Genomic DNA, 25,737 nt, shown 5'->3' on the forward strand with positions numbered 1-25,737 from the left:
TTAGACGTCTAAAATACTTCTAAGGGCTATAGACTAAAAAACGGTTATAATTGGTCTAAAAACTGAAGTATTTAGACTGTAGGCTTATACCGCGTCGCGATGCGACGCGTTGTGAGCTTGTAGATCGGCTATTTTCAAATAGCCTACGTATAAAATAGGGCTGAAGTGGTTAATATATGTTTCATTATATCATAGTTTATATCTGAAAAGTAACTAGTAACTAAAGTTTTCAATTAATTGTAGTGGAGTAAAAGTACAATATTTGCCTCTGAGATGTAGTGGAGTAGAAGTAAAAGTATTGGAAATTGGAAATACTCAAGTAAAGTACAAATACCTCAAAATGTTACTTAAGTACAGTACTTAAGTAAATGTACTTAGTTACTTTCCACCACTGAGACCGTCTATATCATAGCCGTTGAAATGACGTCTATAATATAGACGTCTATATAGAGACGCTTAAAAAACAGATAATCAACATCTAGGCTAAGCCTAGACCGCTAAAAAACTTTCACTGTTAGACCAATTATAACCCCGTTTTAGACGGAGGTCTAAGGGCATAGCAGTTTCCACTTTAAAATAGTCAATGCATTTTTCACATTGACATTTCCAAAAATATTTATATCAATTAATTTAAGTCTAGAATCAAGCCATCCAGGGTCCTGGTGAATCAGGACCATAAAACATTTTTTTCTGTGATTTTATTTTATTTTATTTTATATTTAATTATATGATAAACTATATTTAATAAATACCCTTTGTTTTGCCATTTTCAAAAAAGTTTTTTCACAGAATCAAACGTTTTATGGTCATGATTCACCAGGACCCTGGATGGCTTGATTCTAGGCTTAAATTAATTGATATAAATATTTTTGGAAAAGCCAATGGGAAAAATGCATTGACTATTTTGAAGTGGAACCAGGAAATGGCCGCCACTGCTATGCCCTATAGACGGATTTCCGCGCGACGTCATCACAGAGCAGAATGCGCAATCTGCGCATGCCTGGGGGTAAGGCGCGTTCGAAAATACAGCCCTGAGCGGCAGTGAGCGCACTGGCCAATACAAACTAATAGGCGAGTGTGCTCCGGTGCGTAATTTCCAAACGCACCCATAGGCTTCCCCCCGCAGCTGCGCGGTCATATTCCTCTCATGTTTACTAACAGGAAACCTTCCTATAGCCGACTATGGCTCAGTGGGATGGGGAGTAAACATAGTATCCCTCTTCTCAGCAGTGCTGCAGGAAGTACTTAAGTAAAAGTAACAACACCACGGTGTAAATACTTGTAGAAATACTCTGTTATAAGGAAAAGGCCTGTGTTCAAAATTTTACTTCAGTAAAAGTACAAAAGTATTGGCATAAAATTATACTTAAAGTACCAACAGTAAAAGTACTAAAATGTTTGAAAATAGCCGATCCACAAGCTCACAACGCGTCGCATCGCGACGCGTTGTGAGCTTGTACATCGGCTATTTTCAAATAGCCTAGGTATAAAATAGGGCTGAAGTGGTTAATGTATGTTTTATAATGTAATCATTTATATCTGCAAAGAAGTAAAAGTATTGGAAATTGGAAATACTCAAGTAAAGTACAAATACCTCAACATTGTATTAAACTACAGTACTTGAGTAAATGTACCATGCCACAGTCATGGCGCTGTTCAGACTTGCCTAGAAGTGTGACTAACAACGGTGTGTGTGTGTGTGTGTGTGTGTGTGTGTGTGTGTGTGTGTGTGTGTGTGTGTGTGTGTGTGTGTGTGTGTGTGTGTGTGTGTGTGTGTGTGTGTGTGTGTGTGTGTGTGTGTGTGTGTGTGTGTGTGTGTGTGTGTGTCATAACTTGTAGAGGAATGTTTGTGGCTCAATGCTTCACTAAAGTATTACATTACTAATCGGTTGTACATGTTTACATGAGATGGTGTGATAGTTGTTTTTTATTGTGTAACCTCAAGTCTGATGAGAGAGAATTTTAGGGTCCTGATGGATGAGAATATGGGTCTACACGCACGCATGCACACACACGCACATGCACGCACGCACGCACGCACGCACGCGCACACACACACACACACACACACACACACACACACACACACACACACACACACACACACGCACACGCGCACACACACTCTCTGTCTGTCTGTCTGTCTGTCTGTCTGTCTGTCTGTCTGTCTGTCTCTCTCTCTCTCTCTCTCTCTCTCTCTCTCTCTCTCTCTCTCTCTCTCTCATGAACTCAATGTGTTTGTAATCTGTTATTCAGAGGAGAATAATGGATTCGAATTCGTTCACCATCTTGGCCTGATATGAGAGAGAGGGGAGACACGGATGCCAGGTGTGTGTGTGTGTGTGTGTGTGTGTGTGTGTGTGTGTGTGTGTGTGTGTGTGTGTGTGTGTGTGTGTGTGTGTGTGTGTGTGTGTGTGTGTGTGTGTGCGTGTGTGCACTCAGGCAGTCAGTAACGCTGAGCTCAGCTCTTCCCAGCAAACAGTAGAATGTGGGTTTGATTTGAGAAAGTTTGATAAGACGCTGAAAGACATAAAGAGTAAACATAGTATCCCTCTTCTCAGCAGTGCTGCAGGAAGTTCTTGCCTAGAAGTGTTGAAGACCCCTGTAAAAGCTACAATGTGCCTCTGAGATGTAGTGGAGTAGAAGTATAAAGTATTGGAAAAATGGAAATACTCAAGTAAAGTAAAAGAAAATACTTCAAAATAGCACTTGCCTGGATCCATGCACACCCCCCCCCAGCCAATAGGAAAGCACAGGAAGCACACTCCTTATATGGGAGACAGGAACAACTTTTGTACATGGCATACGCACATGCATGCATGGGGGGCGTGGCTAAGGTTATAAAAAGGCCAAGTGCAGCCAAGTTCAGACACTAGTAGAGCTACACACGAGCTGTGCACACTCTAGCTCTCTCTCTCACTCACACACACACACCCCCACACACACCCACATGCACACACACACGAACACACGCACACACGCACACACACACACACACACACACAGTAAATTTCACACACATTAAGAAAATACCAGGACAAGGATTAAAACACTACGCTAAGGGAAATAAAAAAGACTTTTGGCCATGTCTCTGCAGTCGGTATGGGACATGTTTCTGGGACGTACCATGTGTCTCCAGCCCGTGTGGGACATGTTTCTGGGACGTACCATGTGTCTCCAGCCCGTGTGGGACTTTGTGTCGGGCCACAGCGGCCTCCTGGCGTCTCCCTTCTTCCCCGTGTTGTTCTCCCTGAGCGTCTACCTGCTCTTCTGTCTGCCGTTCGTCTGTGTGGACCTTCTCTCCTCCAGGGTGGGCCTGATCCGCAGGTACAAGATCCAGCCCAACAACTCTGTCTCCTGGGACACCATGAGGTAAAAAAAAAACTAACATTGTTTTTTATTGTAAATTAATTTATAATGTATGCATTTAGCAGATGCTCTTTATCCAGGGACACTTAGAATATACAAGGTAGAATATACAAGGTAGAATATACAAGGTAAACACAGTGGTGGGAAAAAAGTACTCAAATTCTTTACTTAAGTCAAAATATCAATACAGCAATGTATAGAAATACTCTGTTACAAGTAAAAGTCCAGAATTAAAAATTGACTTGAGTAAAAGTACGAAAGTTTTGGTATCAAAATGTACTTAAAGTACCAAAAGTAAAAGTACTAAAATGTTTGAAAATAGACAATCTACAAGCTCACAACGCGATGCGACGCGTTGTGAGCTTGTAGATCGGCTATTTTCAAATAGCCTATGTATAAAATAGGGCTAAAGTGCTATGTATGTTGTATGAATGTATGTTTTATAATGTAATAATTTATATCTGAAAAGTAACTAAAGTTTTCAAATAATTGCAGTGGAGTAAAAGTGCAATATTTGCCTCTGAGATGTAGTGGAGTAGAAGTAAAACATACTGGAAATTTGGTCCCTTTTGTATCGTGTCAGGGTTACATACTTGTAAGGGTCCATTTAAGGTTTGGAGGGTTCTAAATGGCCCTGGACCGCACTTTGAGAACGACAGCTTTATACTGGCCCTTATCCTCACCTGTACCTTAATTGTCTTATCTTGTGTCGCCGCCCCCTGTAGGAGCTGCCTGGCTCTGTCTCTGTACAACCACGTGGTGTTCATCTTCCCGGCGACCGTCCTCCACTGGTGCTGGAGGACCCCCGCCGCGGTGGCGGTGTTCAGCAGTGCTCCCAGTCTGCTCAGCCTGCTGGGGGGCATGCTGGCCTGTCTGCTGCTCTTTGACTTCCAGTACTTCATCTGGCATGTTCTGCACCACAAGATCCCCTGGCTCTACCGCACCTTCCACAAGGTTGGTACCAACACCATGCATTTACCATGTCTATGCAGTGGTGGGACAAGTATTCACATGGTTTACTTTAAGTAAAAGTATCAATACTGCAATGTTTTACAAGTAAAAAGTCCGGAGTTCCAAATTTACTTGAGTAAAAGTACAAAAGTATTGGTAAAAAATTATACTTAAAGTACCAAAAGTAGAAAGTACTCATTATGCAGAATGTCCCATTTCAAGTTTTCAAATGTATACAAATCTTTTGAAAATAGCAGATCTACAAGCTCACAATGCGTCGCGATGCGACGCATTGTGAGCTTGTAGATCTGCTATTTTCAAATGGCCGAAATGTATATATGGGGCTGAAGTGGTTAATGCAGGGGTCTTCAACAGGGGGTCCGGGACCCCTAGAGGGTCCTCAGAGTTACTACAGGGGGTCCGCCAAATCTTTGTGTGATAGGATTTTTTTTTTACCTTAACCACTTGAACCCTAGCATCCCTTTTCTGAGGAGAACTTGAGCCAAAAATAGCAGATCTACAAGCTCACAACTTCTCGCGCTGCGAGGCGTTGTGAACTTGTAGATCTGCTATTTTTGGCAAAGACGTATAGGTGAGGTGTAGAGGGAAAAAAACCTCAATTTTGTACAATATAGAGGGGGTCCCTGCTCCATCTCTCTCTCAACTAGGGGGTCCTTGGCCTGAAAACGTTGAAGACCCCTGGGTTAATGTATGTTTTGTAAAATCTACAAAGTAACTAGTAACTAAAGTGTTCAAATAATTGTAGTGGAGTAAAAGTACAATATGTGTCTCTGAGATGTGGTGGAGTAGAAGTAAAAGTACAGTACTCCAGTAGAGTAAAAAAAAAAAAAAAAGTACTTTACACCACTGGTACCAACATGATTTATGTATGTCTATTATGTAAGGACATGCACTTATGAATAGAATAGGCGTTATGCATTTATGGAAATTGGAAATACTTCAGTAATGTAAAAAATACCTCAAAATTGTACTTGAGTAAATAGTAGTTACTTTACACCACTGTCCGTACGTACCACAGTGTTTTCAATCAATCAATCAATCAATTTTCTCCGTCATTAAACTCTTGTCCCGTTCCTCTCTCCGCCCCGGCAGATGCACCACACTCACACAGACACCTCTGCTCTGACGGCGGAGTATTCTGGGGCGTGGGAGACCCTGTCCCTGGGCTTCTTCGCCGCCGTCAACCCCTTCCTGCTGGGCCTCCACCCGCTGACGGAGCTGGCCTTCTTCGTGCTGAACATCTGGCTGTCGGTGGAGGACCACTGCGGCTACGACCTGCCCTGGGCCACGCACCGCCTGGTGCCCTGGGGCCTGTACGGCGGAGCGCCGCACCACCACACGCACCACCTCAAGTTCAGGTCCAACTACGCCCCTTACTTCACCCACTGGGACCGCCTGGCCGGGACCCTGCACCACCACGACCACTGAAACACAGGGTTAATAAAAACACCTTCTGAACTAGAACACAGGGTTAATAAAAACACCTTCTGAACTAGAACACAGGGTTAATAAAAACACCTTCTGAACTAGAACACAGAGAGTTCTGCAACCGGACTGAGTGGTTTTGTTTCGGGAAAGTGTTCGAGTGGTCTTGGAACCGAACCGAGTTTCTGAACTGGACAGAATGGTTTATGAACCAATCAAGTGGTTTGTGAACTGGTCAAGTGGTTTTTTGAAGTGGTGAAGTGGTTTTGAAAGTGGTCAAGTGGTTTCTGAGCCGATCAAGTGGTTTTTGGAAGTGGTCAAGTGGTTTCTGAACTGGTCAAGTGGTCTTGGAACCGGACCGAGTTTCTGAACTGGACAGAATAGTTTCTGAACCGATCAAGTGTTTTTTTGGAAGTGGTGAAGTGTTTTTTAAAGTGGCCAGAGTTTCTAAAATGGACAGAGTGGTTTCTGTAAGTGGTTTCGAAGTGGGACCTGGTCAAGTGGTTTCTGAACTGGACAAAGGGATTTCTGAACTGACTTTGTCAACAAGGCCTGCCAGCTGGCCTGGCCACCTTATACAAGATGAACGCTTGAACTTGACTGAAGCTGTTAATGAACTGTGGATGAAGTGGTTTCTGAACTGGGAGTAAACGGGGGGGGGGGGACAACCAATTAAGTTAGCGACTGTAACAAAGACCTCCTCCGCACACTAAGCTAAATGGAGCGTTTTCCATTAGCCAATCATATTACTGTGACTAGTAGAACCAGGTGAACGTGATTGGCCGAGGACAGGTGATGTCACCCCAAAGTTCTGCTGTAGCGTTTCCCTGTTTAACGGAAACGGACCAATGGTTCTCAAACGTTTTAATTTCACGCGTCTCTATAACTCTCAGAGTTACTGACCTCTGAGGGTTCCATTTGGGACCCCTGAAGGGTCCTTGGACCCCAGTTTGAGAACCACTGAACAGTAGCGGAAGAAGTACTCCCATTTACAAAGTGTACTCGAGTACAGAACTCGATCAAATGTACTTACTGTACTTTAGAGTACTTCCTCTGATGTGATTAATTTGAGGGGTTATGGGGTTTAGGACCAGAAAACTGTCATCTGTGTCAACGTTCAGTCATTTATAAGAGTTTTGTGTAAAAATAACTTATGTCACAAATGATAAAATGATCTTTTACATTAAAAGATGAAGGTACAGGTTATGTACTGTGTTCAGTAACCTACACACTGCCATGTGTATACTTTATATAAACTGTATATGAAAGTCTACATAGATATATAGACTTTATTCTTGTTTACCTATACCGTAGGAAAGAATCTAATATGATAAACCATGAGCTTTATTTAGAAGCTGTAGCTCTAAATCTAACCTATGAAGCCATTTAGACCGGGAACGCATCTGTGTCATTTTAGATATCTTTGGCTATTTTTGAAAAATCGTGGAAATTTGTGCAAATCTTTGAGTATATATTTTTTAAGCAAACATTTGTAAAATATTTGTGTTCCATGGACGTCCACAAACAAAGATTTGAGTTAAAAAATCTCTTTAAAAATATATAAATATATATTCAAAGATTTTTCTAAAATAGCAGATCTACAAGCTTGTAGATCTGCTATTTTTGAATAGCCCAAAGTATAAAATAAGGGTTATAGCTATAAATCTAAAACGACACGGTACGCGTTCCCGGTCTTAATGGGTTAAAGGTATTTTAGCATCGCTTTGTTTGTAAAACAATGAAAAATTGTAACTCAATATTCTGAGTGTGTTTCATAGAGGTGATTCATGAATGTACTCACAGCAGCAGGCAGGGTGTGACAGAGTGAAGTGGAATATATTCATACAATGTAAACATTCATACTGGAGCTAAATGTGAAATCCAAGTTGATCCTGGATGGTTTTTATTCTATATATATATGTTACACTTTAAATGTTTTGGATGTTGTACGTCTAGTCAGACTGGAAGCTGACTACATATTTATATTTTATATTATGATATCATCATACTGTATATTATTATTATTATTATTTATATTGTGGAATGTCTCAAATGCTAACAGCGTTAGCTTGCTTGTAAGGTGAACAGACCTTGAAAATGCTTTATGAATTAACAATAAATTCATATTTAAATGCAAGAAGAGCTCTTGACCTTTGTCTTACTATTGTGTTTTACATTTTTATTATAAGTTAGTTGATATTCAGAAGTGTAATCATTATGTTTAATTATAACTTTTAAAATGGTCATTTTGAACACATTTAACACCCCTCCCCCTGGCCTGTGGTCTCCTGGCAAACGCTTTGGGGGTCTTTGACACTTTGACATGTTTTAAATGTTCCCCAGATACTTCATGTAAACACTGCTGAGGACGCGCTCTACTTCTGTACTGCTCTTTGAGTACATGTACTTAGTTACTTTACTGCACTACTGACTGTTAAATGTTCCCCAGATACTTCATGTAAACACTGCTGAGGCCGCGTTCTACTTCTGTACTGCTCTTTGAGTACTCAGTGGTGGAAAAAGTACTCAAATTCTTTACTTAAGTAAAAGTGCCAATACTGCAATATAGAAATACTCTGTTACAAGTAAAAGTCCAGAATTAAAAATGTTCTTGAGTAAAAGTACAAAAGTATTGGCATCAAAATAAAGTACCAAAAGTAAAAGTACTAAAATATTTGAAAATAGCAGATCTACAAGCTCACAACGTGTCGCATCGCGACACGTTGTGAGCTTGTAGATCTGCTTTTTTCAAATAGCCTATGTAGAAAATAGGTCTAAAGTGGTTAATGTATGTTTTATTATATAGTAATTTATATCTGAAAAGTAACTAGTAAGTAAAGTTTTCAAATAATTGTAGTGGAGTAAAAGTAAAATGTTTGCCTCTGAGACGTAGTGGAGTAGAAGTAAAAGTATTGGAAATTGGAAATACTCAAGTAAAGTACAAATACCTCAACATTTTACTTAAGTACAGTACTTAAGTAAATGTACTTAGTTACTTTCCACCACTGCATGCACTTAGTTACTTTACTGCACTATACTGTTAAATGTTCCCAGGGGACTTCATTAAAAAAAAAACGCAGAGGCCGCATTCTCCAGCAACATCTCTCTGCTGTCAGAAAGCAACCCTGTACAACTATGATTTCAGGGCAAAAAAGAAAACGACATGTTTTTAAAACGACACAACACTGCCTCATCAGAGTTGTTATGGTGACTTTATACATTATTGTCAGATACTTGAACGTGTCCTTATATTGTCATCACTTTCCAATGGAGTCAGGAGGGTTAGTCAGAGGCAATCAGGGACAGAAGGTGCTTTACTCGTTTTCAACTTAAACAGTACATTCAAATATCGTCACCTTGCTAAACTAATGGCCTAAGTCATTTTTTGAGGAAAATTATATTTTTGCCTAAGTCAGCTCCATGACACTGACCACCTCTGGTAAGATGGGCCATCTCCTAATTGAAAAGGATCATGCTGTTAGTAAAGGATCACTCCCCTTTTAGTATAATGGCCTAACTCCCCAGTATGACTTAGGCCAAAATAGGCCCCTTTTTTTGGCCTAAGTCACATGGTTTTGTGACTTAGCCCAAATTATTTACTGATTTAGGCCTTTTTTTAAAGTCAGATTTAATCCTATTTAAACCTATTTAAATCTCTTATGTTACATAACTGACAGACAATGTTATTTCTATTTAAATAGTCATAATTTGTTATAAACATTTTGGGTGAAATGATTAAGAAATATCATATAGTTTTGTTTTGGATCAGTTTTTTATTTTTCCTGAAAAACTTAGCCATTAGTTTAGCAAGGCGACGATATGTAGATCTGAAAACATTGGAGGTGAGATAGGCAATGCAACGCAAAAAAGTCTCAAAACCAAACCAACATACAGTATAAGTGTATACAGGGTATCTGTACATTTATAAGGTTACAATTTAATGACTTCTAAGACCTTTTCTATTCCAAATTGGCCAAATTGTCAGATAGTACGTAAGAAAGAGGCAAACAGTATGAGAATAGCCGATCTACAAGCTCACAACGCCTCGCAGTGCGAGGCGTTGTGAGCTTGTAGATCTGCTATTTTCACAATATTTATCTGTGGAACCGAGTCAAACTAAATGTAATGCTTACAATTCGAAGTGCTTGTCAGGGTGAGGGGTCTCCGGTTAAAATAGGATTATTTTGGGGGGGTCCCCAGTTCAAATACTGAAAAGTGCAGAGATCCCATAGCCTGGAGGGAACGGGGGTACGGAACCGTCAGCTAACACTGTGATTGGTCCATGAAAACCACACCCCCTGTTTCTGAGCTAAACTTAGCAAAAACGTTGGCGAGAAAAAATACACTTCATGATATCTTTAAACAAAGCTTCAGTCTGTTCTGCTCACTCACACACACACACACACACACACACACACACACACACACACACACACACACACACACACACACACACACACACACACACACACACACACACACACACACACACACACACACACACACACACACACACACACACACACACACACACACACACACTCTCTCTCTCTTGGCGTCCTGTTCTCCACAGGGGAGCAGTGAGAGTGTTGTTACATTGTACATTTACAGCTGTTAAACATCTGTCTGTCCTTAACCTCTGTCTGTCTGTCTGTCTGTCTGTCTGTCTGCCTGTCTGCCTGTCTGTCTGTCTGTCTGTCTGTCTGTCTGTCTGCCTGCCTGCCTGCCTGCCAGCCTGCCTGCCTGCCTGCCTGCCTGCCTGCCTGCCTGCCTGCCTGCCTGTCTGTCTGTCTGTCTGTCTGTCTACTAACTAACTTGGAGACGTGTGTTTTGTGTCATTCTGTGTCAGAATAAATGGAGATTGTCTCAGAACAGAGCCCTGGGTCTGTCTAATCCAGGGGTTTTCAACCCAGGGGGTATGGGACCCCTAGGGGGTCCTCACTCCTCAGGGTTACTACAGGGGGGCCTGTAGTAAATATGTGTGTGATAGGATTATTTTTTTACACTAACCACTTGATACCCTGACATTCATATTCTGAGGGGAACATTACCCGAAAATAGCCAATCTACAAGCTCACAACGCCTCGCGCTGCGAGGCGTTGTGAGCTTGTAGATCGGCTATTTTCAGCAAAGGCTTTTTTTTGGGGTGCTGGAACCCCTGTCCTCTCGTCCGTCCGTCCGTTCCACGGCTCCCTCGCACCGCAGAGTGCTTTTATTTTCCCTTTTCTTTCTCTTCCCTCTTTTTTTCCCCACTGTGACATAATATCCTACTATAATTCTACACAGCTGTACACTGTAGTGGTGTGTGTGGTGTAGTGTAGTGGTGTGTAGTGTGGGTGTGTGGTGTAGTGTAGTGGTGTGTAGTGGGTGTGTAGTGTAGTGGTGGTTCTGCCCGGTTCTCCTGAGTGGCTGGAGCAAATGATGCAATGTAGAAGTACTCTGTTACGAGTAAAAGTCCGGAATTCTAAATTCACTTGAGTAAAAGAACAAAAGTATTGGTATCAAAATGCACTTAAAGTACCAAAAGGAAAAGTACAAACATTTTTTAAAATAGCAGATCTACAAGCTCACAACGTAGATCTGCTATTTTCAAATAGCCTAGGTATAAAATGGAGCTGAAGTGGTTAATGTATGTGGAGTAAAAAAAAACTTATATATTTGCCTCTGAGATGTAGTGGAGTAGAAGTAAAAAGTACAGAAAATGGAAAATACTCCAGTAAAGTAAAAAATCCTCAAAAGTGTACTTAATGTACAGTACTTCACTACATCCATGAACGGGAGAACATGATGAGATGTTTCCTGAGGAGGATGGACTGTAAAACATGGAGAGATGTCTGAGCTTATCATGTCCAGACTGATTGGTATAAGGTGTCTCTCCACAGCCACCCTGGGTTGGGTCAGCAGATATGATGAGTGTGTCAATTTGACCACATCACACCCCCCCCCCCCCCCCATCTCCTAATTGAAAAGGATCATGCTGTTAGTAAAGGATCACTCCCCTTTTAGTATAATGGCCTAACTCCCCAGTATGACTTAGGCCAAAATAGGCCCATTTTTTTGGCCTAAGTCACATGGTTTTGTGACTTAGCCCAAATTATTTACTGATTTAGGCCTTTTTTTAAAGTCAGATTTAATCCTATTTAAACCTATTTAAATCTCTTATGTTACATAACTGACAGACAATGTTATTTCTATTTAAACAGTCATAATTTGTTATAAACATTTTGGGTGAAATGATTAAGAAATATCATATAGTTTTGTTTTGGATCAGTTTTTTATTTTTCCTGAAAAACTTAGCCATTAGTTTAGCAAGGCGACGATATGTAGATCTGAAAACATTGGAGGTGAGATATAGCCTGGTAAACCCTCCCTCCGGAAATCTCATTTCCATTCGATGTCAGGAAGGAGTCTGGCATGAACGCCCATTCTGCAATATTGGGGAGTTTCCAGCGAAATCAGGACCTAACCGCGCCTATCAGCGTCGTCGCTCATCGTTCTGTGATTGACAGCTTACGTTGGCCAATCAGGTGGCGAGTTCGAGTGAGCCCGAATGAAGCCGAGTGCAAGCCTGAGTGACGCCGAAAAAAGACGAACGGCAGCCATTGTTGTTCTGCGAGTGCCTTCTTACTTTTGTTTTTAAAACGGTCTCAAACGTATTTTTTGAGGCACGGAATTTACTATTAAGATATCGTTTGGATAGAATTTAGTTGTTTAACTTCATATATGTGGTCAATTAATCATGACAGAGCCTATTTAAAAATATAAATTCAGAGAACCGGGAGGGGCGGGCTGTGACACGCATGTATCCGCATAAGGCAACCTATTTTAGGCTGGGCCGTCTCAAAAGTCCCGCTGCGTCATATTAGTGACGGAGGTCGTAAAAATCCACTGCAATTGGCTGAAGGGGAAAAACGATCATTGGCTGAAGGGGTTGTCAGTCAACAGTATTACTCCCGCCCAACTCCAGCCCGCAGCCAATATTGCAGAATGGGCGATCATGCCAGACTCCTTCCTGACATTGAATGGAAATGAGATTTCCGGAGGGAGGGTTTACCAGGCTAGGTGAGATAGGCAATGCAACGCAAAAAAGTCTCAAAACCAAACCAACATACAGTATAAGTGTATACAGGGTATCTGTACATTTATAAGGTTACAATTTAATGACTTCTAAGACCTTTTCTATTCCAAATTGGCCAAATTGTCAGATATTACGTAAGAAAGAGGCAAACAGTATGAGAATAGCCGATCTACAAGCTCACAACGCCTCGCAGTGCGAGGCGTTGTGAGCTTGTAGATCTGCTATTTTCACAATATTTATCTGTGGAACCGAGTCAAACTAAATGTAATGCTTACAATTCGAAGTGCTTGTCAGGGTGAGGGGTCTCCGGTTAAAATAGGATTATTTTGGGGGGGTCCCCAGTTCAAATACTGAAAAGTGCAGAGATCCCATAGCCTGGAGGGAACGGGGGTACGGAACCGTCAGCTAACACTGTGATTGGTCCATGAAAACCACACCCCCTGTTTCTGAGCTAAACTTAGCAAAAACGTTGGCGAGAAAAAATACACTTCATGATATCTTTAAACAAAGCTTCAGTCTGTTCTGCTCACTCACACACACACACACACACACACACACACACACACACACACACACACACACACACACACACACACACACACACACACACACACACACACACACTCTCTCTCTCTTGGCGTCCTGTTCTCCACAGGGGAGCAGTGAGAGTGTTGTTACATTGTACATTTACAGCTGTTAAACATCTGTCTGTCCTTAACCTCCGTCTGTCTGTCTGTCTGTCTGTCTGTCTGTCTGTCTGTCTGCCTGCCTGCCTGCCTGTCTGTCTGTCTGTCTGTCTGTCTGTCTGTCTGTCTGTCTGTCTGTCTGCCTGCCTGCCTGCCTGCCTGCCTGCCTGCCTGCCTGCCTGTCTGCCTGCCTGCCTGCCTGCCTGCCTGCCTGTCTGTCTGTCTGTCTGTCTGTCTACTAACTAACTTGGAGACGTGTGTTTTGTGTCATTCTGTGTCAGAATAAATGGAGATTGTCTCAGAACAGAGCCCTGGGTCTGTCTAATCCAGGGGTTTTCAACTCAGGGGGTATGGGACCCCTAGGGGGTCCTCACTCCTCAGGGTTACTACAGGGGGGCCTGTAGTAAATATGTGTGTGATAGGATTATTTTTTTACACTAACCACTTGATACCCTGACATTCATATTCTGAGGGGAACATTACCCGAAAATAGCCAATCTACAAGCTCACAACGCCTCGCGCTGCGAGGCGTTGTGAGCTTGTAGATCGGCTATTTTCAGCAAAGGCTTTTTTTTGGGGTGCTGGAACCCCTGTCCTCTCATCCGTCCGTCCGTCCGTCCGTCCGTTCCACGGCTCCCTCGCACCGCAGAGTGCTTTTATTTTCCCTTTTCTTTCTCTTCCCTCTTTTTTTCCCCACTGTGACATAATATCCTACTATAATTCTACACAGCTGTACACTGTAGTGGTGTGTGTGGTGTAGTGTAGTGGTGTGTAGTGTGGGTGTGTGGTGTAGTGTAGTGGTGTGTAGTGGGTGTGTAGTGTAGTGGTGGTTCTGCCCGGTTCTCCTGAGTGGCTGGAGCAAATGATGCAATGTAGAAGTACTCTGTTACGAGTAAAAGTCCGGAATTCTAAATTCACTTGAGTAAAAGAACAAAAGTATTGGTATCAAAATGCACTTAAAGTACCAAAAGGAAAAGTACAAACATTTTTGAAAATAGCAGATCTACAAGCTCACAACGTAGATCTGCTATTTTCAAATAGCCTAGGTATAAAATGGAGCTGAAGTGGTTAATGTATGTGGAGTAAAAAAAAACTTATATATTTGCCTCTGAGATGTAGTGGAGTAGAAGTAAAAAGTACAGAAAATGGAAAATACTCCAGTAAAGTAAAAAATCCTCAAAAGTGTACTTAATGTACAGTACATCTATACATCCATGAACGGGAGAACATGATGAGATGTTTCCTGAGGAGGATGGACTGTAAAACATGGAGAGATGTCTGAGCTTATCATGTCCAGACTGATTGGTATAAGGTGTCTCTCCACAGCCACCCTGGGTTGGGTCAGCAGATATGATGAGTGTGTCACTTTGACCACATCACACCCCCCCCCCCCCCCCCCCCCCCCCGTTCACTCCACTGGCTCCCCATCACCTTCAGGACGGAATTCATAATCTCCCTTCTGACCCATGAGTCAGGGACGTGCATAGATAGACTCTAGGTGGTGCTAGAGCACCTGCCCTTTGCCCTCTTGACCAGAAGTGCCCTTTTGAAAAAGAAAAAAAAAAGTTTTTTTTTTTTTTCAGTTTACAGCAGGGGTCTTCAACAGGGGGTCCTCAGAGTTACTACAGGGGGTCCGCCAAATCTTTATGTGATATGATTTTTCTTTTTACCATAACCACTAGAAACCTAGCTAAAGCTTTTCTGAGGAGAGCTTTAGCCAAAAATAGCAGATCTACAAGCCCACAACGCCTCGCGCTGCGAGGCGTTGTGGTCTTGTAGATCTGCTATTTTTGGCAAAGAGGTATAGGTGTAGAGGGAAAAAAGAGCAGACCAAGTAAACAAAAAAAAGCATAATTTACTTGAGCACCTGCCCCTCAAAATGTCTGTGCACGCCACTGCCATGAGTGCAATGCACCCCCCCCCCAATCTGCCCATGAGAGATGTCTACAGCACTGCATGTTCGAGAGCTGGTGAGAGCGCCATGGATTATTGGTGAGTGTGCCACTGTCTGTCTGTCTGTCTGTCTGTCTGTCTGTCTGTCTGTCTGTCTGTCTGTCTGCCAACAGATACATGTTTATCTGCATGTATACCACAGGTTTACTTACAGCAGCCTGTCTCACTGTAGCTACAGTACCCCTTTAAGAGGCGGGGCCAGGTTTTTTGCGGCCTTCCTTTTGTCCCAAAGCCTGATTTGGGTGTTTGTTCATTCTATCCAGGGACATGGTCTACCTATCGATCAGAAACAACCATTCACTCTCTCCTCTTACCAAAGCTTGGGTGCATTTCTCCTTTCCGACATGTCGCCTTTCCGACGTTGACGAACCCTATACCTAACCCTAACCCTAACCTTAACCGCACGCGGAAGCCACTAGTCGGAGTGGTGAGATGTCGGAATGGAGAGTGAACACCCCAAAGCTTGCATAAGAGTGTCAACAGTGTGAAGTAACATGATGTTCGTGACCCTGGCTGTACTGTCAGATGACCTGAAGCTGACCAAAGAGAACGTTTGGATAACAGTGGCTGATGGATTCATGAACTAAAATGACAGAGGTGACGTCTGCCAGGTAAATGCATATTATGACAACACTAAAGTATCCCCATTACACAAGTAGAATAACATGTGGTCAGCTTCATGTCAGAGTGCAGTGGTCAGCATCATGTCACAGTGCAGTGGTCAGCATCATGTCACAGTGCAGTGGTCAGCATCATGTCACAGTGCAGTGGTCAGTTATATGTCACAGTGCAGTGGTCAGTTACATGTCACAGTGCAGTGGTCAGCTTCATGTCACAGTGCAGTGGTCAGCTACATGTCACAGTGCAGTGGTCAGCATCATGTCACAGTGCAGTGGTCAGCTTCCCAAACACCCCTCAACCAGCCTTTAGAGTTTAGACAGTTTAACAGTAAATAGGTTCTACTTCAGGTTCATGTCTGACATCATTACTGCTGTGTGGAACACTGAAATGTGGTTGGTTGTCTGTCTGTCTGTCTGTCTGTCTGTCTGTCTGTCTGTCTGCCTGCCTGCCTGCCTGCCTGTCTTACATCTTTATTGTCGTGTGTAACAATGATATGTGTGTAAAAGATCTGCTATTTTTGGCTAAAGTTCTCCTCAGAAAAAGGGATGCTAGGGTTCAAGTGGTTAAGGTAATAAAAAGAAAAATCATATCACACAAAGATTTGGGGGACCCCTGTAGTAACTCTGAGGACCCCCTAGGGGTCCCGGACCCCCTGTTGAAGACCCCTGGAGTAGGAAATGTGCCTATAGGGTGAACTAAAATCTGAAGCATCCCTTTAATTCCAGACATTTTAATTCTTTCAGTATTCAAACAGAGGAGGAAGCTTGTTGTGAGTTTATCAACAAGAGGAAAGGCATGACACTTGTGATCATGCAAAACACTGCATGCATGTCCAAAGTTAACTTTATTCAGGGCTGCACACTGTAGGGATATCTATGTGGAAACAGGGATGCCCCCATAGAGGTGAGAGGCCTACTCTAAGGTTCTATGTGGCATGTCAGCATGCAAAGCCACTGATAATAGGGTAGCATTAATAGTAGTTATTTAGTAAGTTATTACATAGTGCTTCTATATTATGAAGATCACAATAGCAGCACAATGTAAATTAGTTTCTGGGGAATTATACAGTTATGCTTCCATTTATTATGATTATCATGATGATTGTGCTTCCAAATCATTGTTCAGTTTTAACATTTCCTTTGTCAGCCGTAATTTGATTGTAAATTAAATACAATTATGAGTTCCGATGGTTGGTGCAATACTTCATTGCAGTTCAGTTACACAATTATGACTACCAACTGTTTCATTATCTACTAATCCTGTTCATATTCTTCATTAGACACAAGACAGGTAGCTTAACTAAGCGCTGCATCACAAGACTATACATATCCACCAAGAAATTATAATAATAATATGATAATTCTTTGCAGATATATGCACAGGAAAAACACCACTCAAGGAACAGCCCGGGTAATAAAGTCCTTCTATGGGCACTTTCATTTGCCAACCTCAACAAGGTGTCTTTAAACCACTTAAGTGGATCTGAAATGAAGGCCATGGAAGTGTCCCCTAGCCACATATTACCATCAAAAGAGGTAGATAGCCTGTTGCAGTTAATGACAGAATAAGGAATATATTTTAACACATGCTAAATACAAATCTTAATCATTCCATTGTTAATATTTGGGTCTGCTGGTATTCTGTTGCTTGTAGGATTACAGTGCCATCAAAAATCGGATGACCATCTTGGTCATGCAGGTCCTGGCAGACAACCTGACAGCCTTGCAGCCTGTCAAAAACAGAGTCATCCGACACATTGACCATCTGTATCTGTAACAGGAGATGTCCAAAAAAAGTGAACCAGTAAGCAACGTAACTCACATTATTCACTATCACTTTGGAAGATAAAAGACCATTCTTTGAATAATATAATGATGAAATGTTGTTCCATTAATTCCACCTCTATTTGAACTTGGGTGTCATTGAGACAAATCCCAGCTCACTTCCGGGTGTCATAGAGATAATGGAGGCATTGCATAAGCATGTCCCCATTGTAGATGGCAAGCCATTCCCTGTCCTCTGCTGTGGGGATGGTCTGAGCCATTGGTTCTCAAAGTGGGGTCCGGGGACCCCCAGGGGTACTTGAGGGGGTTCCAGGGGGTCCCGAGCTAAATGGTGGATAGGAACCAAATGGACCCAAATGGGTCTGTAACTCTGAGAGTGTACAAATGGCTGACGGGTCCATTTGGTTCCATTTGTACACTCTCAGAGTTAAATTAACATTGATTTTACAATATGAATTGGGGTCCATAGCCTAATGCGTGTCAAACTGGGGGTCCTTGAAATTAAAATGGTTGAGAATCACTGCTAGAACTGTAAAAAAAATCTTCTCTTATGGGGGTCTCTGGCATATCTTTTGGGGTCCGCAGGCTAATAAGTGTCAATTTGGGGGTCCTTGACATGAAAAGGTTTGAGAACCACTGGTCTGAGCATTGAGAGGATGACAGAAGCTCATCACACGAGGGTCACCCATGACACCCCAGAAGAGAGACTTGAGGGGCTTGTTGAAGCTCCTCAAGACTTTCATAAAGAAATGATCCTTCTGCAGGTAGACCAAATGAAACGTACACGTATGCAATCCATGTTGTCACATCTGGTTTGTGTCACATGTATACTAGGCTTCTGTCTTCTACAGGATGACTTTGATTTGCTCTACAGAGCATGGTGGTACTCTTGGTCAGCTGAAAATAACATTTGACCACAGGTCACTGCAAGGAGGAGGTGAAGAAGAACTACCAACGTGCTGCAGACATGATGGCGGTAGGATATTGTATTAAGACCTGGAACTGTGTCATTTTTAGATTTGAGCTAAAAGCATTATTTTACACTTTGGCTATTCAAAAATAGCAGATCTACAAGCTCATAGCGCGGCACCGAGTGCCGCGCTATGAGCTTGTAGATCTGCTTTTTTTGAAAAATCGTGAAAATGTGTGCAAATCTTTGAATATATATATTTTTAAAGCGAATATTTTTACTCAAATCTTTGCTTCTGGGGGTCCCTGAAACTAAATATTTTGATGGGGGTCCGCGGCCAAATACATATCATTTTGGGGGTCCTTGACATGAAAAAGATTGAGCACCACTGATATAGAAACATATGTTTTTCAGAAAACTGTTGAGATTTAGGAGACATGTAGAATCGGCTTCAGGTCTCAATGGGTTAATGGGTTAAAAGAATAAGCTTTATAATATTTGTACTGTATTATTATCTGTTAGGTTTTTAATTATTCATCACTCTTTTTCATTTTCACTTCCGTTGCTCGGTTCCAGTTGGAGAGCCTCGATCCTTTCTACAACAGACAGATGCTCATGAAGGCCAGGTCCATTCGGCAGGACAGTGCCCACCCACTGGAGTCAGAGTACAGGCTGATGCCATCTGGCCGTCGTCTGGGTGTCACTAAGGACAGATATAAGCACTCCTTTGTCCCTGCCTCGATTGGTGCAGTCAACGCCGCCAGTAACAGGTAAATGATGATGATATGTTGCTGATGATGACGATGTTGAAAGAACAAGCACTTTATATCCTAGCACTTCTTTCTGAATGTAGCCTTTTATTTTTATATTTTTATTGTCTCCGCCAGGCCGAAAGGCATGGCGAGAGAGTATGTTTTGCCCCCTGTCCGTCCGTCCGTGTGTCCGTCCTTCTGTCTGTGGCCAGCTAATCTCCGCCACCGTTGGCCCGGTCGCTGTGAAACTACACACACACACTCCCTGGATGCCATAGCAGAACCTCTGCCCCACATTTTTCAGATCAGCTTGTCATAGCACCACCATGAGGCCGACTTTTGCTAAACACATTTTTTTATATTACTCCCACAGATTTTGTCCAAAAAACACGCAAATCGGTACACAGTATCTCCATAGCCATGTGATCAACACGGATCTGTCTGATTTTCCATATTCCATCCTGATTGGCTAAAATTGGCTTCCAAAGTCTGCAGGATTGGTTCATTTCGAACAAAATGCCTCAAATCATGAACGCAGCATGCGATTTTTGTGAAATTTTCCACGTAGATTCCCACTTGGCCCAGGAAGAAATGCCACTTGAAAATGTTCAAATTAGCCTCATGGTGGCGCTATAACAGGCCGATTCACGTTTTTAGCTATAACTGCACCGATCTGCGTGAAATTTTGCACGCACATTCCCACTAGGCCGAGGAAGAAATGCCACCCTTTTCACATTGGCCTATTATAGCGCCACCAGCAGGTCTAATTTAGCAAAACACATTTTTTGAACAAAATGCCACAAATCATGAATGCAGAGTCCGATTGCCGTGCAAGGCCTAAGAAGAAATGGCAACCTTTTCACATTGGCCTATTATAGCGCCACCAGGAGGCCACAATAATCTACCTGACCTGGCGGAGACTTGTGCTCCGAGGAGCACTTTTTCTAGTTTTCTATTCTATACTTGCACTAGATGCGCCCAGGTTTATGCTATGGTGTTTCATGTCTGTTGTTGTCCTGTCCTGGTTGTATGTTTTAAACCACTACCTCTTGCTGTAAACCTAATTGCCCTCTTGGGACATTAATAAAGACCTTGAACCTTAGGCATACATCACTGCATGTGCAGCCAACTTCCTGGGCATTGCGAGGGCAGATGAGGATGCCCTTCCTGGGCATTGTGAGGGCAGATGAGGATGCCCTTCCTGGGCATTGTGAGGGCAGATGAGGATGTCCCAGAATTCCACCGGGCTGCTGACAAACTGCAGTGGCTGCTTGACCTTGCAGAAAAGGTTGTGCAGTTCTGTTGGTTGGCTCCTAAACAGGAGGAGATGGACTTGGCCAAAAAGGATAATGGTAGCCAACAGAAGTCCTTTCTGTCATTGCCAGGAAGGTAAAGAAAATGTTACACCAAAAGTGCAATTGTGGGTGGTGAAATCATGGCTTGATAAACTAGAAAGTGTCCCATTTGGAGGCTCTTTTACGTTGTTGTTGTTGTTGTTGTTGTTGTTGTTGTTGTTGTTGTTGTTGTTGTTGTTGTTGTTGTTGTTGTTGTTGTTGTAGCTGCACTTTATTGTGCACAATATTATACTAAAGACAGCAACTTCAGATGGGGGACAAGTTGTGTGCGATTCACCAAGCCTGTTACGTTTCCTCAACAGACAAAGGTGGAGACATGCTGCTGTGCTTTAGCTACAGCTGTCCTCACACATTTGGACCCACTTGGCACCGTACAAAATCTGGCGTTGGCACCAAAATAGTATTGGTACTGCAGTCCAGTCTGTGAGGACAGTGGTAGCTACATTTACTGCACATGCCATTAGAACAAAAGGAGGCAAAATGGTGCAGTGCCAGCTTGAGGAGCGATGCCTCCACAATGAGTGGTACCACAGACGTTGTTTGAGGCCTGAGGAGGGTATTATAGTGTATTTAACTGTGTGTCTATTGCTTAACCTCTATAGAAGTTAATCATCAATGAAACCATTTACTGACATTAGACTATGATCTTATCAAAAACGCATTATGTGTAATCTTTTGTATTTCCTCTGAAAGGTGAATGGTACGGCTCACCAGAGTGCCATCAGGATAAGGTCCTGACTTACAGTAAGTCACTGATGTGGCGGGGCCTTTGTCATATGGCCAGGCAGGATTGCGTCAGAGAGGGGGATTCTGGAACATGAACTCCTGTCCTTTTTTGGCAAAGGAACCACCACAAATACTTCATACTTATTTGCACAGAATGCTAACTGGTAGCGATTTGATTACAGTATGATGCAATAACATCTGTAGTGGTTTATGTGTCTTGTAAATGTGTTTTGGTTTATGTTGTCCAATAGGAATTGAGGGTTATTTGCCCGAACGGCTCTGTATGGAGATGGTGTGGGGTAGAGTGGCCAACAAAAATATTCCTTTAGATCTTTGAGCTACAAAATATATATATATTTTTTTATTTGAGCTACAAAGCATTATTTTACACTATTCAAAAAAAAAATTGGCCATTCAAAAATAGCAGATCTACAAGCTCATAGCGTGGCACAGAGTGCCGCGCTACAAGCTTGTAGATCTGCAATTTTTTTTAAATCGAGAAAATGTGTGCAAATTAATATATTTGTATTCCTTTAAAGCGAACATTTTAAACTCAAATCTTTGCTTCTGGGGGTCCCTGGAACACAATATTTTGAGATGGGGGTCCGTGGCCAAATACATATCATTTTGGGGGTCCTTGACATGAAAAAGTTTGAGCACCACTGATATAGAAACATACGTTTTTCAGAAAACAGTTAGGCTTTAGAAGACATTTTTGTAGAATCGGCCTCAGGTCTTAATGGGTTTTTTAGCCAGTTAACATTTGGATTATAAAGTACACAGCCAACATTATGGTGTTGTTTTTTTCTCTCAGAAACTCTCAAGTGGACCCGCGGGGGCGCTACACACCCGAGCAGGTGGCTAGGTGTGTGTAAATGTCTGTGCCGTTTGGGAAACGGTTTGACCATGCAGTCGTTCCTGTCCTCGGGCATAGGGCCGTTCACATCATCTCACACGAGCCAGACGTCCAAACAAGAAGCAGACATTGCTGCCTTTTGTAGAAGAATATCAAACGGATGGCCTGTTCTCCTACCAACCAGGACGACACCACAAGGTGTTTGAAAAAAAAAAATCTATCCACAGTCCATCTCAGAGGCAGAACTGATAGACAATAAAACGTCTGGCATTTGAGATGGATCTGTGGGACCAGAAGAATGACACGTAACGTGAGTATGATACTTACTTACACTCCATAAGTAATGTGAAAAAACAACAAAAAGACTAAAATAGACTATGTCAACAGTTGAATTTCTTAATGGAAAACATTCTTAACACATTCCCTGCCAGAGTTTATTCATAAGGTACTCACCCACTGCCAGCGTTTTTGAGTTTTATAGCCTTTTGAACCGTTCACAAAAAAATTATATCCATTAAAATCCGCAATCGGATGGTGTTTATAAACAGCAACGACGGACGTACGAGCCCTCATAATGTTTACTTTTTTTTCTGTTTCTTCTTCTGTGGTATGAGCCGCGAAAAGAGGCTGCAAACGTCATATCCGTTTGGCTGTGACGTTGCTGTGACGTTTCCCCACCGGCCATCTTAGATTAGCTTAGCCTCCGATCGGCTATCAGATCGTTTTTAAACACAAAGAGGATAACCGTTCGTCGATCAAAGAAGAGAAAATACAACCGGAGCTTACCATTCGTTTTTTAAACCGTGTGAAAACCATGATCTTTAGCCAAAACCAGGGAAAAACTGTTTTTTCAAGATAAAAAACGAACTGGAAACGGTTGTCGGAAATTTTCTCATAGGATGGGTCGGAAGCGTCATGGGGAAAAAAAAAATCAAGGATGGTACCAAAAATGTTTTTTTTCGTTATTAAACCACATAAAAAGACGATCCCGAGATATCTCGGGATACGCAGGTAACGGGTGGATTTAATGTCCCGAGATATCTCGGGATTGGCAGTATATGTGTTAATACACTGCTCAAGGGAACACTTTGATCCCTTAATTCTTTTGAGTTTTCATGAACTGTGTACACACTGCTAACAAAAACTCAAAGGAATTAAGGGATCAAGTTGTTTTAAGGGATCAATTCCAAAAGCCCTGCAGAGCTTTTGGAATTGGGCTTTAATGAAACATTTTCTCTGTCACTCTGTTTCCATATTGTCTCACACACACTGCAGCAGCCTGGCATCATGCACACATCATGTGTAACTGACTTGTTGGTGCCCTCGACAAAAAGATGCTCCTGGACCCTCTTACGGAGACAGCGTTTTTGTCTGAACTGATCCACCAGGGACACCATACAAGGCTCTATGTAGAGCTTAATCACTGACCCTGGGTAGATGGATGTACATTTGTGCCTTTCCAGGCAAACCATCCCGTGCGCACACCTTCCTACCCCTACCTCCTGACAGTATGACAGGAGGTCATTTGATGGTCCCCAGTGGACAACATGCCTCACACCCCCTATCAGTGGTTCTCAACAAGTCCAGGGGGTACCAGGGGGTCCCCAGCAAAATGAGTTAACATAGCGTCACAATCATTTTAACCACTTAGCTTTGGCTATTCAAAAATAGCAGATCTACAAGCTCATAGCGCGGCACCGAGTGCCGCGCTATGAGCTTGCAGATCTGCTATTTTTGAAAAATCTTGAAAATGTGTTCAAATCTTTGAGTGTATATATATTTTTAAAGCACATTTTTTTATTCAAATCTTTGCTTCTGGGGGTCCCTGGCACAAAACATTTTCAGATTGGGTCCGCGGCCAAATGTATATAACTTTTGGGGTCCTTGGCATGAAAAAAGTTGAAAACCTCTGCCCTATTTCAACTCCTAACCCAAATGCCACAGTGGCCAGCACACATCTCAATGGGCTGTTATGTTTGGCACATGTGGAAAGGAAGGGTTAGCCTGGTAAACCCTCCCTCCGGAAATCTCATTTCCATTTAGTGAAATCAAATGGAAATGAGATTTCCGGAGGGAGGGTTTACCAGGCTAAGGAAGGGTTGCATCCTTTCTTCTAGGGGACGTGTGGCTGGGAAACATGTCTGTTGTTTTTTTCTTGGTCAACATGACACATGGCACTGCCAAGGCTCTCCTTCATCATGCTAAAGGCTGCTGTCAATTTTGAAGTGGATCTGAAAGATACTTTGTGGTCATGAAGCTTCTGCAGAACCAATCATTTCTTCGGTGCGGTTTTACCAATCTAGACACTAAATCTCAATTCACAATATGAAACCTGAGCCTAAACTAATACACTTCTGTTTATTCGTTTAGTATTGTGAGGCTCTTAAAGAGGCTCTTAGCCAAAGTGAGGCTCTTAGCCAAAGTCAAGTCTGCTGTAACCCTTTCTGATTTTGAACGTCTCATCCATGCTTTTATCTCAAGCCAAGCCTGCTTTTCACGACTACAGTTAGTCCAAAACGCTGCCGCTCGCCTCTTAACAGGGGCACAGAGGTATGATCACATCTCCCCTATTCTTGCCTCCCTACACTGGCTCCCTGTTCGTTACAGGATTCAGTTTAAGACTTTAATGTTTGTCTTTAAGTCTTTAAATGAGCTGGCACCATTATACATATCCAAACTTCTACCTCCCAATAATGGTACAAGGGTATTGAGGTCTACTGACCAGTCACTCCTTAAGGTCCCAGCAACAAAGTTGAAAACAAGGGGAGATGGATCATTTTCCTCCATAGCGCCCACACTGTGGAACGAGCTTCCACCCCATGTTAGAGTGTCTCAAACCCTGCCTGTGTTTAAATCACGTTTGAAAACTCACTTTGTTCTCCTTGGCGTTTGAACATTCAGATTGAGCAGCTGCTGCTTCCCCCAGGCATTGTGTCAATCGTTGTCTTGTTCATTGTATGCGTTTCTCTTGTTTTTTTTAGTGTTTTACTGAGTGTACAGCACTTTGGTTCAACACTGTTGTTTTTAAATGTGCTCTATAAATAAAGTGGATTGTATTAGTATGTGTCTATTCACTGAGATAAACTTTGTTTCACAAAAGTAGATAATGGACTTTTCTGCATCTGTGTCTTTATCTTTCAGATCCTTCACCAGCCAGCCGGCCTCAGCAGCCATGTTTTTACCGGCGGTTTCCTGGACCGTTATATGGATGTTTGGCCTGAAAAACATGGTCATATGTTGTATATAGTGT

General features: G+C 42.4%; 1 protein-coding gene across 1 annotated transcript; it reads left to right on the forward strand.

The window, feature by feature from the left end:
- Positions 1 to 2,892: 2,892 nt before the first annotated feature.
- ch25h (cholesterol 25-hydroxylase) lies at positions 2,893 to 5,834 on the forward strand. Its single transcript, XM_084077691.1, has 3 exons — positions 2,893 to 3,372; positions 4,095 to 4,323; positions 5,434 to 5,834. Exons 1-3 carry the CDS (start codon positions 3,086 to 3,088, stop codon positions 5,767 to 5,769), a joined length of 852 nt encoding a protein of 283 aa, XP_083933817.1. The 5' UTR covers positions 2,893 to 3,085; the 3' UTR covers positions 5,770 to 5,834.
- Positions 5,835 to 25,737: the final 19,903 nt, after the last annotated feature.

The sequence above is a fragment of the Gymnoscopelus microlampas genome, assembly GCF_963454915.1.
Source record: "Gymnoscopelus microlampas genome assembly, chromosome: 14".
NCBI classification, from domain to species: Eukaryota; Metazoa; Chordata; class Actinopteri; order Myctophiformes; family Myctophidae; genus Gymnoscopelus; species Gymnoscopelus microlampas.

What these genes read in the sequence shown, in the direction of transcription:
- ch25h (XM_084077691.1), top strand. Translation starts at nt 3,086, where the DNA reads ATGTCTCTGCAGTCGGTATGGGACATGTTTCTGGGACGTACCATGTGT. An exon ending in GTCTCCTGGGACACCATGAG is followed by an intron (nt 3,373 to 4,094) that starts GTAAAAAAAAAA and finishes CGCCCCCTGTAG; the next exon opens with GAGCTGCCTGGCTCTGTCTC. An exon ending in TCTACCGCACCTTCCACAAG is followed by an intron (nt 4,324 to 5,433) that starts GTTGGTACCAAC and finishes CCGCCCCGGCAG; the next exon opens with ATGCACCACACTCACACAGA.